This window comes from Poecile atricapillus, chromosome 5, assembly GCF_030490865.1.
Source record: "Poecile atricapillus isolate bPoeAtr1 chromosome 5, bPoeAtr1.hap1, whole genome shotgun sequence".
NCBI lineage: Eukaryota > Metazoa > Chordata > Aves > Passeriformes > Paridae > Poecile > Poecile atricapillus.
This window is the reverse complement of record NC_081253.1, coordinates 33,844,164-33,858,891: the sequence shown is the minus strand read 5'-3', so window position 1 is coordinate 33,858,891 and position 14,728 is coordinate 33,844,164. Positions and strand designations below refer to the sequence as shown.

The 14,728-nt window shown below is 42.6% G+C and overlaps 1 protein-coding gene across 1 annotated transcript in view; it reads right to left on the bottom strand.

The window, feature by feature from the left end:
• Window positions 1-14,728, bottom strand: part of CPS1 (carbamoyl-phosphate synthase 1) — an 88,821-nt gene that overhangs the window by 55,082 nt on the left and 19,011 nt on the right. Inside the window, exons 7-16 of the mRNA XM_058839473.1 lie at window positions 14,071-14,160; window positions 12,832-12,960; window positions 12,158-12,264; window positions 11,639-11,780; window positions 9,430-9,507; window positions 7,869-7,967; window positions 7,089-7,184; window positions 3,701-3,890; window positions 2,502-2,659; window positions 1,619-1,747 (exon numbers count right to left, since the gene is read on the bottom strand). Coding sequence (XP_058695456.1) covers window positions 1,619-1,747; window positions 2,502-2,659; window positions 3,701-3,890; window positions 7,089-7,184; window positions 7,869-7,967; window positions 9,430-9,507; window positions 11,639-11,780; window positions 12,158-12,264; window positions 12,832-12,960; window positions 14,071-14,160 — 1,218 coding nt within the window. The remainder of the gene's footprint in view (window positions 1-1,618; window positions 1,748-2,501; window positions 2,660-3,700; window positions 3,891-7,088; window positions 7,185-7,868; window positions 7,968-9,429; window positions 9,508-11,638; window positions 11,781-12,157; window positions 12,265-12,831; window positions 12,961-14,070; window positions 14,161-14,728) is intronic.

Below are 14,728 nucleotides of genomic sequence, written 5' to 3'. Positions count from 1 at the left end.
TTGCAAGAGTATATAAGTAACAAATAGGATTATAAAAACATCTAAGGCTTCAGTCATGCAACAGACATGTTTTTATGTGGGCAGCCCCAAGGACTTCAATAGGAGAATGCTGCAAAAAGCAAAATGAGGGAGCGATGGCAGTGTAGGTGCCAGCAAACACTATGTAATTAATAGCATTAATAATGCTGCTTGTCATTGGCATACTAACCAGAGGCAAGGGTGATGATTTATTCTTAAACTAATCTTGAAAGTATTCCTCAGCACATGAGGCAAAAATGAAAAATACAGTTTGTTGGTAAATGAGCATAATCTAAGCGAAGACATGGCCTTAATATTAGCAGATAGAAAACATTAATCAATACTCTCTTAAAACCCTAGAAAGTGATGGGCACATTATCAATCCATCCTCTAGCAAAGCTTCTTGTTATAATGCTGCCCATGAATTGGGTCTTCAGTCTGGTCCCATCTGTCATTAACTCAAGCTGTTACTTAAATGTTGCCCTTAGCTCAGTTGCCAAAATCACACAGAAAAAAAGAAAAAAAGTTTGAGGAATGGCAATTCACACCTGGCCTAAGCAGGCACTGACTTGGAGGGGATGTAGCAGGAACTCCTAAGCACTCCTGCAGACCAGTCCTGGATGCTCCTGTATCTGGTGCCTTCTCTCGCTCAATGAGCAGACTCGGGAGACACAACCTCAAGGCCAGGTTACCTGAACCAGCTGTGCTACCAAACACCCAGAGTTCAGTTATCTGAATTATAAACTGCTCAGTCCAGTGCCTGAAAAGCCAATTATCAATTATTACAGATCATCTTCATAACTGCTAGGCCATGAAAATGAGCATCCAAATTTGAGCTCATTCAACAAGACCCAAATTGGTTTTCACTGTAAATTTTGATATATCAATACTGAACTGGGAGGTGCTGTAGACTCTCTGAGGGACAGGAGGCCTTGCAGAGAGATCCAAATCAATTTTAGCATTAAGCCATGATTAATGGGATGACATTTAACAAGCAGAAATGCCAGACTTCCAACTTAGGATGAAGCACCACAAACAGCCCTGCAGACAGGAATCTGAGGGTGCTGGTAGGCAGCAGGCTTACTTTTTCAAAAAAACACAATGTGCTGATCAAAATCAGGTTTTCCTGCTGAGAAATGTTTTGATATAGACCTGCCAGAGAGCTGCACTCCCAGGGTTTATGGGTGAGTTTCTGGTTCCTCTGAACGCAGCCCGCGAGTGAGCCTGAGTAAGCAGCATGTTTCTGACCACATTATCACTCAGTATTTCAAATGGTTCAACTTCCTTCATGCTGTTCATAATCATTCACTCTTGAAAGTAGGTGAATATAGGCCAAGATGTTTCTTTTCAGACCAAAACTGCTGAAAAACTTGCTCACATTATGACTTGTTTGTCATGATTTCAAAAGATCTGTCACTGAGCCATTTTCATCATCTATGGGCAGGAATTATGAAAAGAGGGCAGTTCCTAACCAGGACAACATTTTATAGATAAGATGAAATGTAAGGTATGTACATTTCCAGTGTCTATGACATTAGAATAGTATTTAAAAAAATGAGATGTTTGGGTCTATTCCCTGAGTTTTCAGTTCCAGACATACCTTGGTACCAAGGTCCAGCAAACTTTCCTTATCAGGACATAGGCCAGAGCCCAGGCCACCAAGGGCATAGGCAGAACGTATCATGACAGGGTAGCAAATCTTTTCAGCTGCCTTCAGAGCATCTTCAACCTTGAAGGAGAGGGGAATGCATTTCAGAAATAGCAATTCAGATGAATGAAGTCTTCAGCTCTGGTTACAAGGTTAACTGGAAATCCCATCAGTAAGACACTAAAGTCTCTGAAGGTAAATTGAAAATGAAAGTTCACTTTATAATATTCCTTTTTTCTGCTAAACAGCAGGAAAATGGAACATGAACTCAAGGAGGTGACTTCTGTCCTTGGCTGTATGTGGGCTTCCTTGCTGACCTGCCACAGATGATGTCCTTACATGATCTGTCTGCAAAGACTTCAGCATGAAATAACCCCTCCTAAAGACATCCCAGTTTAAGACCTGTTTGATTTCCTCCAAACTTGAACAGACCTTTCCACCAAACCAAATTTTACGTTTTCATCCTCCCATCCTCAAGAAAGGTTTCAATACTGCTGATTTTGGGGACCTCGAATCCTAACTCTAAATGGCTGGTATACAATTTCAGAAAAGTACCCCTTACATGTCACACACTTTTGTGCTGCAGCACAGGAGTCACCCCAATATAATTTACTTTTCTTGTCAATTGGTAAATTAGGTTAGGTTTTCACAGTGCTTAATTCCACTTTCACTCATTTTAAGTCATGGTGACCCAGCATTAATCACCGAGGAGTGCTGTACACACTACAGCACCCACAGTTGCATTCAGCTTTCACTCTACAAAATGAGAAATATTTTTACTAAGCCAAATGAGCAACGGTAATAGCAATCACATCTTCAAATTTATCTGATTTACCGATTCCACTGCAAAGCTAGGAGCAATCTTTTCATTTAGCTCAGTTAGTTTATCAGAAAAAAGCTTCCTATCCTCTGTTGCCATGATGGATTCGACAGAGGTACCAAGGACCTTCACACCATACTGCTGCAGTACTCCTTGCTTGAAGAGCTCCACTCCTGCAGAGGACACAAAGACACACTTCTGAGGACTGATGGTAGATGAAGAATCATAGAATTAAAGAAGGACAGAATGGTCTGGGTTGGAAGAAACCATAAAGCCCATCTCATTCCATCCCCTTGCCATGAGCAGGGACACCTTCCACTGTCCCAGTTTGTTCCAAGCCCTGTCCAACCTGGCTTTGGACACTTCCAGGGATGGGGCAGCCACAGCTTCTCTGAGCAACCTGTGCCAGGGCCTCACCACCCTCACAGGGAAGAATTTAGAAAATTTAGAACAGAGAAAGTATTCAAAAGATATCTGATTAGCTGACAACTTGTCTGGCCTCATCCACAGCTAATTTTATTATTTTTGTCAGAACTCATAACAATAAGATGAATTTTCCATCCTGAAATCTATGAAACCTGGGATAATACTACAGTTACAGCTTGGCCATCATCTGCACCACAGAGCAAAGCAGCACAGATGAATATTGATGCAAGAAGTTATATGAAGGCAACTTTTCCTTTTGATCTCTGCCTCAAGGTGGTCAAGATATCCCAAATCCAACTATGATAACTAAGATTTAAGATGAAAAGCAGGACATATTAATTACTTTGAAGTACCAAACCCAGCAATTAGATGTTAAGTTCACAGCTTAGGAATGACTCACTGCCCCATGGTTGGTATCTCTGCCTCTCTCCCCCAGTAACCTGCCCCCCCCTGTGGGGCCTGGATGCCTGCACAAATAAAATCCGCAGAACATGTGGTAGAATCAGAACCATCCAGGTTGGAAAGCACCTCAACAAGTCCAATGTCAACCTAGCAGCACATTAAATCATGTCCCCAAGTGCCACAACCACTTTCTGAGCACTTCCAGACTGTTCCAATGCCTGACCACCCTTTCAGTGAAGACATTTTTCCCAATATCCAATCTAAACCTCCCCTGCTGCAACGGGAGGCCATTCCCTCTGGTCCTGTCCCTTATTACTTCACTTGTTACCTGGTAAAAGCCATGATTTGGCCTGCATGGGGTGCCATGGCACCTGTATCACGCTCACCACAGTTGAGAGCAGTCTGGCCACCCATGCCCAGAATTAATCCATCGGGACGCTCTGCCTTGATGACCTCAAGGACAAACTGGGGAGTGATGGGGAGGAAGTAGACAGCATCAGCCTGCTTTAAGCCAGTCTCATTGGTCTGCACCGAAGCAATGTTGGGATTCATGAGGACAATTTTCACATTTTCTTCCTGAAAAATTGAAATCTGTGTTAAAAATAGGCACATGTGGGAAAAAAAGCTGACAACAGCAGCGGCACCAGCAAGAAGAGACGGGGTTCATCAAGAAGTCACCAACAGCAGAGTTTTAAAAATTATCTACTGTCCTATCAGAGACTTCTGGTTTGAAGACTGAACTGATGCCAGTTCTTTACTTTTGTGCCTGTGAATCTCAAGGGAATGGAGATTCCCACAGAAATTTGATTGAAATTGTTTAATACATTTAGAAGTCACATAGCAGAGACAGGTACAAACTCCAGCATACACGTCTGTCGTCCTTTGGAAGTCAGATTAAAGGTGCCAAAGAAAAAAATGTAATCAAAAGCTAATCTTTTCTTGCCAAGCAGGAGGTCTTTGAAGTTTTCAGATTTTTGTACCAACTAGTAATAGTAACAGAAAAACATCTTTTTTCTTTGACTTTTCATAAAAATACCTTATTGGTTTTGGTATTATCTGTTTAAAAATCTCATCCCATAGATTTTTTTTTTTTATTTGATATTGTGCATATTAAAAGAGAAGCTCTGCCCTTCTACGCAAGATGAAATTTAGCCAAAATTTTTCACTGCTCTTTCTCTGCCAGAGATGAGAAGCTGAGATAGAGTGACAATAAAGTTTATCTGTTTCCTGCTATAACAGCCTTGCTGCTCTTTAGCTACAGATAGAAATGCACTCCTTTGCTCATTAATAGAAAATTCTGAGTCAGACCTGGGCAGTTCAATCCTCCTCACTCTTGAAATATTAGCATGTAATGAGGAAACCAACCAAGTTTTGCTAAAAATTATGAGTGTGACTAAGCTTAAAAAAAACCCTGTGTCAACCACATGCAGTAGACATGCAAATACAGAAAACTGTTCTACTGCTCTGTTGAAAAGGTGGACTGAAAAGTGCAAAGGCTGTGGCCTCATTTTCACAGGAACTCATTCTAATGTCCATCAACTTCATGTAAGGCTAAAAAATACAAACAAAAACCATTTGCAAAAAAAATGCTAGTTATAGATGCAAATTATATTTTTTAAAAAAATATTTTCTATATGTAAGTTGTTAAAAGGTTAGAAAATTATGATTCCCATTGAAAAAAGGAGCAGTAACAATATTTTAAAAATATTATAAAAAAACAGACTGGAGAAAATGCTATGGAAGGGTTGCTAGGATCAGTAGAGAAAGTGTTATTTTCCCTCAGTTCATAAATAGCATGAAAATGCCATAGGATTTTTCTGTGTTTGTTTAAAATTTGTGATTGTTTGTCTCACTGCTTTGGGGGAACAAAGAAATAGCTCACCTGGAGCAGTGGGATTCTCACTCAGAGCTCCCAGTGTTCAGGTGTTAGATAACATTTCCTCTCCTTCCTTTGATAACTTAAAATACTGCCTTAAAGATTGACTGTAAATTTCTGCTGACCTTTTTTCCTTGGGAAAAGTTGTGGTTTTTTTTCACTGAAGCACATACTCCTTGGAAATGCATGGAACAGGGGAGGGAAAGAAGACATAAAATCCGTATGGAAAATATTTTGGATTGAGACAAATGATCCTTAACTGGGTAGATGGAAAAGATCAAAACATTCTTCTCTAATAAGTGTATTCAGAAATTCATGGCTACAATTCTGTTGAAACAAATGGAGGAGGGAAAAGTTTATCCCTTTTCCACAAGCTGGACTATCTGCACATCTCAGCACCTTCTTCCCTGCTTATTTGGGACAAGGTATCCTTAAAGACCAGCTAGCAGTGATGATGAGGATAATTAATGAGAGAATTAATGCTCTCTGTGCTGAGAGACATGTTTCATTAATATCACATCATTCTGGTCCAGTTGCTTGGCATGTTGGATTTGCTCTTGCAACCCTTTCCTACAACTTCTGCCTTTTTTAGTTTTTTAGAAACATACAGAACTCTGTGTAATGGCCATCCATCCTGATGGAGACATTTGTTACAACTTAATTAATTAAAGCAATGAATTAGTAATATTCCAGGAAGGCTCCACTTCTCTTTTTGTGTCACATCCACCTGTATCCAGCTGAGTTGGGGTAATCCCCACAGAAAGTTATCCAGATTTTCCAGGTGACCACAAGCAAACACAGCAGAAAGGATCAGAACATCGGCATTGAGAGCCAGTGTTGACTCGTAACAAAAAATAAAACAAAATTCTTCCACAATCCCAAGATGAGTTTAAAGGACAAAAGAAGGAAAAAAGTAAAAACAGGAGATACCTCCTTTCCAAATGGGTGATTATTGACACTCCCCACCCCTGGAATCCTCCACTCCTGGCTTGTACTCATCTCTTGATGATGTGTCAGTTTGAGCTAGCAGCCAGCAGCAGCAGTACAGCACACAAACAACACACATGCAGTTCAAGATGTGCTGCAGCATGGGGATGAACCAGAGCATCCCAGATTATATCCAACATTACTAAAACTGATTTTTTTTTCCTTCCTCCAGGGCCAGCACAGGAATAGAATGTTCATGACATCAGGACAGCCTCAGAATCACCCATAACCATCACCTCATATGAAGGCAGCTGCTGCTTCTGCCTTGACTCTGTCAGGCCCCTGCAAGCTCCCTCTTCTTTCTTCACATGAGGTCAGACATGAATTTGGTAACTCTTACATTACCAATAATAACCCTGTCACAGGACATTCTACCCTTCTACACCTCCTCCCAGCATGAACTTTTGCCTTAATAACCCTTCTAGGACCTGTTCTGGAAGCAAAACTTACATTTATCACCTTTAAGAAGTTCATCCCATTTAAAATAAATACATTTAGCAGTCCTGCCTTGATGAGGGGCTCCTCTGTATAGCAGTAGCCAACTGTTCAGCTGTTATTTGTAGTCTACCTTGCAGTGTTGATATACCACAAAAGCTCCAGGTTTTCAGCTTAGGTGCATCTGACCATATTCCTCCTCCTCCATTTCCATTCAGTTTAACAGGAATAACAAATATCACAAATAACACATCACAAAGAGCAAACTGCTTGAAGACTGTGATGGAAACCCCAACAACATCTCTGTTTGGAAGATAATTCTCAGTGGCTAACTCACATCAGTCAATTAAGCAAGTTCAACAACCAAAATTGCTAATTTTTCCTACAGCCATTTATCCTCACCAGCTTCCCTGCCCTTGGAGGATTAGCTGTGAGAAGGGAAAGATGAGGTTAGTATTTTCACAGTGTCTCCTCACCTTCAAGGCTTTCACAGCCTGCGATCCAGAGTAATCAAATTCCCCTGCCTGACCGATTGTCAGACCCCCAGATCCTAGAATGAGAACTTTGGAGACCTGCAAGTGTCAAATGGCATGAAAACAATCAGTCCCAGGGTAGTGGATGTTGAAATGAACAGAAGCCATGCAGTCTTAAATTACAGAACACAAGTTTTCAAAACAGGAGAAGTTACTCTCAAAATCATCTCAGTTTTACTTCTTATCTATATATAATTAGTATATAATAAGTATATAATTCCAGTATGTACTGGAATTCTCCCATATATCTCCATTTAGAGAAACATGTGACTCATGGATAGGGCACACAATAAACATGTTAATTGTATCATGTGCTTATAGACAACCATGCCTCACTTTGGCTGCCCACAGAATCCTGCTGCCTCTAAGACAGCAAAACTCTATGAAATTCAGCTCACGTTAGGAATTTCAGACTTATTTGCTAAGCAACCCAGCACCAACATTACACTGCTGGCACAAAATCTCATGGCCAGATTATCCCAGGGCACCTCATTATACTACTGTGAGAGTACCTTTCTCAGGAGAACTGCAAAGAAAATACATGAAACATCAGAACTTAAAACTCTTTCAAAGAAAACAGAGATGACTGTGAGATAAGCAGCTGTCAGGACTTTTATAAGAGAAGCCTCCTTTGACTTCCAAGTGCTATTTCGTGCCGTGGGTTCAGTAGGAATTAACTAGCTCCAGCCTCACTGACAGGCATGAAAATATCTGTACACTGACCTCCACTCTAGAAGCTGTCACTCCAGCCTTGGGAAGGACCAAGGGAACGGTGGTGCCTTTCCCTCTCTTAACCAGGGAAATAAATGAATCAAAGAGGAACTAGGAAAAACAAACACATGTATTTACTGCCAAAGTTGGACTAAATAGATCCGAAGCAAAGAAGGAAAAAGCAGGCCATTGGTGAACTCATGCAATCAGCTCTAGCTCTGCTGCTTTCAGCAGGCAGGTTTACACCTCCTCAGAAGGGGAGATCATTATTTGAAATTTACACAACAGCTTTGACATATCTGACAAAGCTGCATTCAAGAAAGTGAGGTCATAATCAGGAAGAAAACACCCATCAATCACGGCTGTGTGCTCTGTTTCTGTGTGCAACGAGTGAACGTGCATCAAAAGCTAAAACGCAGAAGAGCATACACCGAACCAGCTCAGGGAACCATCTGGAATGGTGCCTACTGCAGAGCAGGGCTCTCAGCAGGGCTGGTTCAACAGGAATTGAGCAAAATCAGTGCTGTCCATCCAGAGGAGCTCCCAGACTGTCAGATGAGTGCTCTCCAGCCAGGCAGGCAGCAGGACCCTCGCTGGAACCAGGCAGCTCCAGGCAGCCCACCCCACACCCCACACCCCACACCTGCCAGGATTCTGCCACACAGCCCCTGGGTGCTGGGAATTACTTGTGGAAGGAGCATGGATGGGTCCTGCAAGCCCAGCAGGATATGTTATCAAACCATCCCAGCAGTGGATTTCCCAGACTCAGAAAAGACACACAGCTGAGTTTTTTGAGTTCTCTGATACACACCAGTCAATCAGATTGCTATCAAAGTTGCCAATATCAAGAGATTTGCTTGCAGATTTAATCAACATCATCAAATTAAGATTAAAATAAGCATTTCTAGGTATTCTTCCATCTTCGTCTCTCAGGAAATGCTAAATAGTTTATTTATGTTCAGACATGCTTCCTCTGCCTTCCACATCCCCTGATGCTGCTTAGTCATATTCTGTGACTACGCAACCAGTTGTTACTGAATTTGTGTGAAGTCACAGATGGGGGATTAAAATTTCATTTCACTTAGGAGAACCAGAATGAGGAAGTATGAATCCATTTACATAACTCTACAGTAATTATAAAATTTGAAAGTGGAACTAAAGTGTATTAGAAAGTTAATGATTTTATTACAAAGCATCTGGCTAGTATTTTTTACTGTTAAGATAAAATTCTATTCCTCTTGCAGTCTCTTTTGCAAGAGATTTGAGCCTGATCCTGCAAAGCCTTAAGCACCTTAGTAACTTCCAACACAGAGATAATCCCATCAGGGCTCAGTACATACCCACCATATGAATGGAATCACTGATCCAAAGCACCAAGCAGTCCATAGACCTCTTGCTGCTGATTGTAATTAGCTCCAGATCACAGGCACTGTGCATGGCTGGGCCCTTTGCTAGGATCCTGACACTTCCAGACCCAGCATTTAGGACCATCACCAACTGGTACACCAGCTGGTAAACATCTGCACTCCCAGGGCTGTCTGAAAGCCAGCCCAGAGCAGATCTCATACATTACCTCCGTGTCCCTGGGCCCGGGGTTTGCGTCTGGATAGAACTGCACGGTGAAAATCGATCTGCTCTCATGCATAATTCCCTGCAGGAACACAAGCAACTCTCTTAGACACCTCCTGACAAGCAAGTGAGCAGAAAGCCACACCTCATCCCTGTAAGCACTGAGGGCCAAAGGGCTGATGTGTTTGACACATCATTTCATTCCCAGTCTCTTGCTCTGCTGTTAACCCTCCAGGGGCTGAGGGGCACGGTGGAGACACAGCTTCCACTGCAACACCAAACACTGAGAAGCTGTAAACATCTGGCAGAGCAGGTACACAGGACTCCCTGCAGGGACTCTCCTGGGACTGGGCAGAGAAGGAAAACATACCTGGCAAGAGAGATCACCTGGGACAAGGCTGTTAGGGAATGAATGGTTTAACCCTCCCGAGCTGATTGGTTCCGCCATAGAAAAAATGGATTTTTGTCACACTCTTGATTTCCATAATTGACTTTAAATGCTGACACAGGGCCTTGATCTCTGCCTTGGGTTGGGCAGAGTGATGAAGGGGAGCACTGCTGTGGACAAACAACAGCTATGAAGGGTCTAAATGGAGTTTGGAGACTGTGTTTGTGGTTTCAGCTGGAGCCAGGAAAAAATTATTTCTCATTTGAGTGCCCTGATAGCACCAAGAAGCATGGTCCACTTGGAGACTACCTCATGGTCACTGCTCCTGGTCCCCAACTCCAGACGGGGGTAGAGAAGTTCCTCAAGAGGAAATTCAAGGAAAAGTAGTCCTGATACAACCTGCTTCCCTTAGACATGGACAAAGGAGCCCAAACAGTCTCAGGTGGAGCCACAGTGCCATCCAGAGCTTCAGGGTGGCATGTCAGGATAGGGCAGGGATGAGAGATGAGCTACTGACCACAACATTATGGCATGAATTTCTGCTCTCAGAGTAAAGAATTCCACTAGTCTGTCACATTTTCCCTGAATGCTCATGTTCCCTGTAGTTAAATACAAATATCTTTTTAAAACGTTCACTCCAAGCCTCTTTAGTATTTGGAAGCCTGTGCTGGCCCTGTCCAACTGTGATAGGTCAGGTCAGCCACAAGAAATGCTTTTCCTTTTTCAAGCAGAGGAATGCAGCAGACTGCACACAACAGACTGACCCTGTTTGTGTGTGCTAAACCAACACAGCCCCTGTCCCTCTCCACCCACCAAGGTTTAGGAGACTCTTGCTGCTTTGGGGCTCACAGAGATGATTTTTTTAGCTCAACTCCATTCTTCTAGATCCAGAAGACTCATGTCCAACCTTATCACCTTTGTCTCCAAATTCCAGCTAAAGCAAGCATAAAAAGCTTGGGAATGGACTGGTTTAGTTTGTCAACACAGTGTTTCAATGCATTTCAAAAATTGAGCAGAACAGCCGTAGGCTTTTTTGTATCAATGTTTTGTTTGGTAAAATTTGTCTATGTTTAGATACCCTTCTGTGTTTAGATATCCTTCCATAAGGATAAGGAAAACAGCAAATGACAAACCAATCTTACTCTAAAACCATCAGATGGATAGCTGAGAACATCACTGTTCAACCTGCCAGACTCTATATTGGGCATTCATACAAAACAAGAGAAAGAGGCATATTTCCATAAGGGAAACTGCTTTTGAAAGCACCTTCTTTTCATTGATTTCCTGATAATTAACAAGATTTCACCAACTTGCATGACATTGGACATCATGGGAAAGATTTGATGTGGGCAATTAGAAGCCTGAGATCTCAAACACAGATGTCACTTGACATTGGATTCTTTCTTAGATCATGTAAGCTATTCTCTAGGGGAAGCCCCTCTTCCTCATGACTTTAGTTGTTGGAATTATATTTATAATAACAGACCAAATTAGATGGCAATGATGTCCTGTTTCTGTGCTGGACAACACAGAACCAACACAACAAACTGGTGACACAGGCTTGCCCTGCTGTGGCACAAACCCTAAGAGAATGGTAGCTAAATGAGCAGCGCCAGCAGCAGGGAAATGATGGAAATTAATAAGGGAAATGATAAAATCACTCTTGCAATTGGGACTGGTACAGTGGGGAACCCATCTTACCCTGGCTGTAAAGCAGGGCTCCAAGGAAATTAGCAGATGGTCAAGCCAACAAATTTAGCCTTGCTAAGGTGAACAGGCTTACAGGAGGTGAAATAAAGCTTCCAGGAGGCAAAGAGAGGCTCACCTCGTTGGTTTGGTCGTTGGCATTGACAAACAGAGGCTTCCAGCCAGGAGGGAGGGCAGAGCTGTCGATGGCATAGCCGTGGTTCTGAGCAGTGATGACAGCCTGTCCATTCACTGCATTCAGGACAGGCTGGTTCTGGCCTCTGGAAGAAAGAGGGATCAGAGGACAGAAGTGCCAAATGTGTTCAAGTGCCACAATTAGGGGGAGCTGATAACTGTGGTAACTGTGATAATTATACATAGCAGTTCAATAGCAGCAGTGAAATACTGGCAGCCGGTTTCAAAATGATAAATCCTAGGAGAAACTTTGCTATTCTTCAGCTTGATAGGGATAAATTACATCAAATACTTTTAAAAAAACACTCGAAAATAGTAGAGCATGACATGGTGGTTTAAATTAAGGGTCAGGAGAATGGCTGGGATGAAGGAGCAAGGTTTCTGAGATGCCAGCTGCAGAGCACTGCTGTTCCATAGCCATTTCCAGTGCTGAGCTGCTCTGTCTGGGAGGAAGATGCTGCACCTGTTGGCCATCTGCATCTTGTAGGAAGTAGCTCCAGCTGCTATTCCAGTGATTAGATGCCCCATGCTAATTCCAAACAGGGGCTCTGGGCGATTGCTCTCCAGGACCTAAAAAGAAAAGGTTTCCAACAGATTTTGGAGTGTCTCTGTCCAGCAATTCCAGCATAAAGCATGCTAATTCCCTCACAAACTTGGGGAAAAGCTGAATGCCAGAGTGGTAACAGCCTGTGAAGGAAAGTTTCCTCCTTTCCTCTGGCTCAGAGAAAAGCCTCAGAGCACAGTTTGGTGTCAGACAACTCACAGGGAATACGCAAGAGCACTGTATTACAGCCATTTATTTAGTGTGGGACATTATTCCAGGTGGGAGCTCTGAAATGAGTGCTGGTTTATTCCTAAGGTCACAGAGGACCTGAAAGAGCACAGGGTACTTCAAGGCACTGATGTGGTGTGGTCATCATGCTTGCCATGTATTGTTCACCAAGGTCTATAAAGCCTTGTTGTAACTATTGGGCTGGAGACAAATCCCACTGGACCAACATGAGGAATATTCCAGGCAGCTGAAATGTCTGAACAATGTTTGGCCCATAACAGGTTAGTACAACCAACTGCTACTTCAAGCACTTTAAAAAAAGGCAAATTAAAAAGTACAATCAGCCTATAGGCATTGCACTGTACCTTTCTGACATTCTGAATCACTTCCTGGGCCTTCATGGGATCCCCTGGGCCTCCAGAAATTATGAGTCCATCATAATCCATGCCAGTGAAATCATGGTCCCATGGAACCAGGTGCACTTCTGCACCTCGCTAAAAAAAATAAAACAAACAAAAAAATAGAATAAGGGAATAAGAAATGAAGGGAGGAGGGAAACAAATTAAATTCTGTGAGGAGGCTCTTCCTACGCTCTCATGTCCCAGAGCCTGAGTTTGTATTTCAGTCTTCAGTTATCTCCTTTGCCCATGATGCAGCTTCTCTCCACTATCTGACCATATAAATTTCACAAAACTGGTAGACCTGGCCCCTTTGAGCCACCTCAGTGTTTGTCAGGTTACTCAGAAATTCACTGATGAGATCAAAACTTACTAATGGAAAGCAAAATAAGTAAGTACACGTGTAACCTATGTTCAATTGTACACAGTGGTTTCTAAATTGCTAAATTAGGGCTTCACAGCCTTGTCCTGTGCCATGCCAGAAGCAGTCCTACTCATCAAAACCGAGACAAACATCTACATTTAATTAAAGAATTGAATCAGGGAAATCCCATGCACCTAGAGAATATGAGAGCATTGCCTTCTGTCCTCCTGTGCAGCTAAAGAAGCACAGACTGCTACATCACGGGTGCTAAAAACAGGAAAAGCTTTTCATAGAACTCCAGAATCAAAGAATTACTTGGGATTCATGAGCCTCCTGATGTCATCAGGTCCAATTCCTGCACAAAACAGGGTTAATTTCCACTTTGAGGCAGGTTGCTAAGGGCCTGGGGATGCTGTTTTTTAATATTTTCAATGATGAACATTCCACGAGTACTTTGGGCCTGTTTCAACCACTCACCACCATCATTGCATTATTTTCCCCCCTCTTTATTTATTTTTAACAATGAAGGGTTGACCTTCCTTCATTGCTCTTTAGAGAAGTCATGCCTCTTTTTTTTTTTTTTTTTTTTTTGAAAACTCATCTTTTGGGGTTCTTCCTATGGCAGAGAGGACCTGCTGTACAGGTCCTTCCTCCTCCTTATCCCCTCAATGCACTGTACCAAGTGCAGAAAACACCTGCCAGAGCATAAAGAGTTGTGCCTCACTTCAGGAGGGCAGCTAACTTTAAAATGCACGTGCCCAGGTGGAAGGAAGGCTGGTGAGTACAGGTGAGGCTCTTGCCACAGCAAAACAAGGGCCAAGGGACATCAAGCACTGACCTACCTTCACTAGCAGACGGATAACATTGTGCTTCAAGCCACAGTCAACAGCTACAACTTTAATTGGATTCCCTCTGCCATAAACCTTGACTTCCTAGAAAAAGACAGACCATGTTGTAAATGACAGATCACACCCTGTCCCCCAAACACAGAGAAGATGGGTAGCAGAATAACTTTTCAGCAGTGTGCAGCAATAGGTACTTAACAATCAATTTATGTGGAAATCTCCAGGAATACTGCAGACATTAGTGCTTCCTTCATCTTTCTGTGAAAGTAGAAGTTATAATGCTGTTTTATATACTGTTGATTACAGCAGTAATGCAATTCCTAAGCAATCACTCGTTTCCAGAGCTAATGACAACCTTTTTGCCTGTGTGTCACCTCATCAGCAGTGAAGCAAAGAGCCAGTTCTCAGAGATTATTGCAGCCCAAAAGAAACTGGCCAGGTACCCAGTGAGAGATCAGCTAAAGTGCAGTCATCCTGAAAAGCAGAGCACAGCTGGGGACAGCTGTGAGGGACCTTCTGGACTGTGTTTGCATGGACCTGCCAGCTTCATCTCACAACTTCTCCTCTTCCAGCTGCTGCTCCTTCACCCATTCCACAAAATAAATTGTCACCAGTCCCAAATTTGGACTGTCATGCTTTGCACACCCAGTTTTCT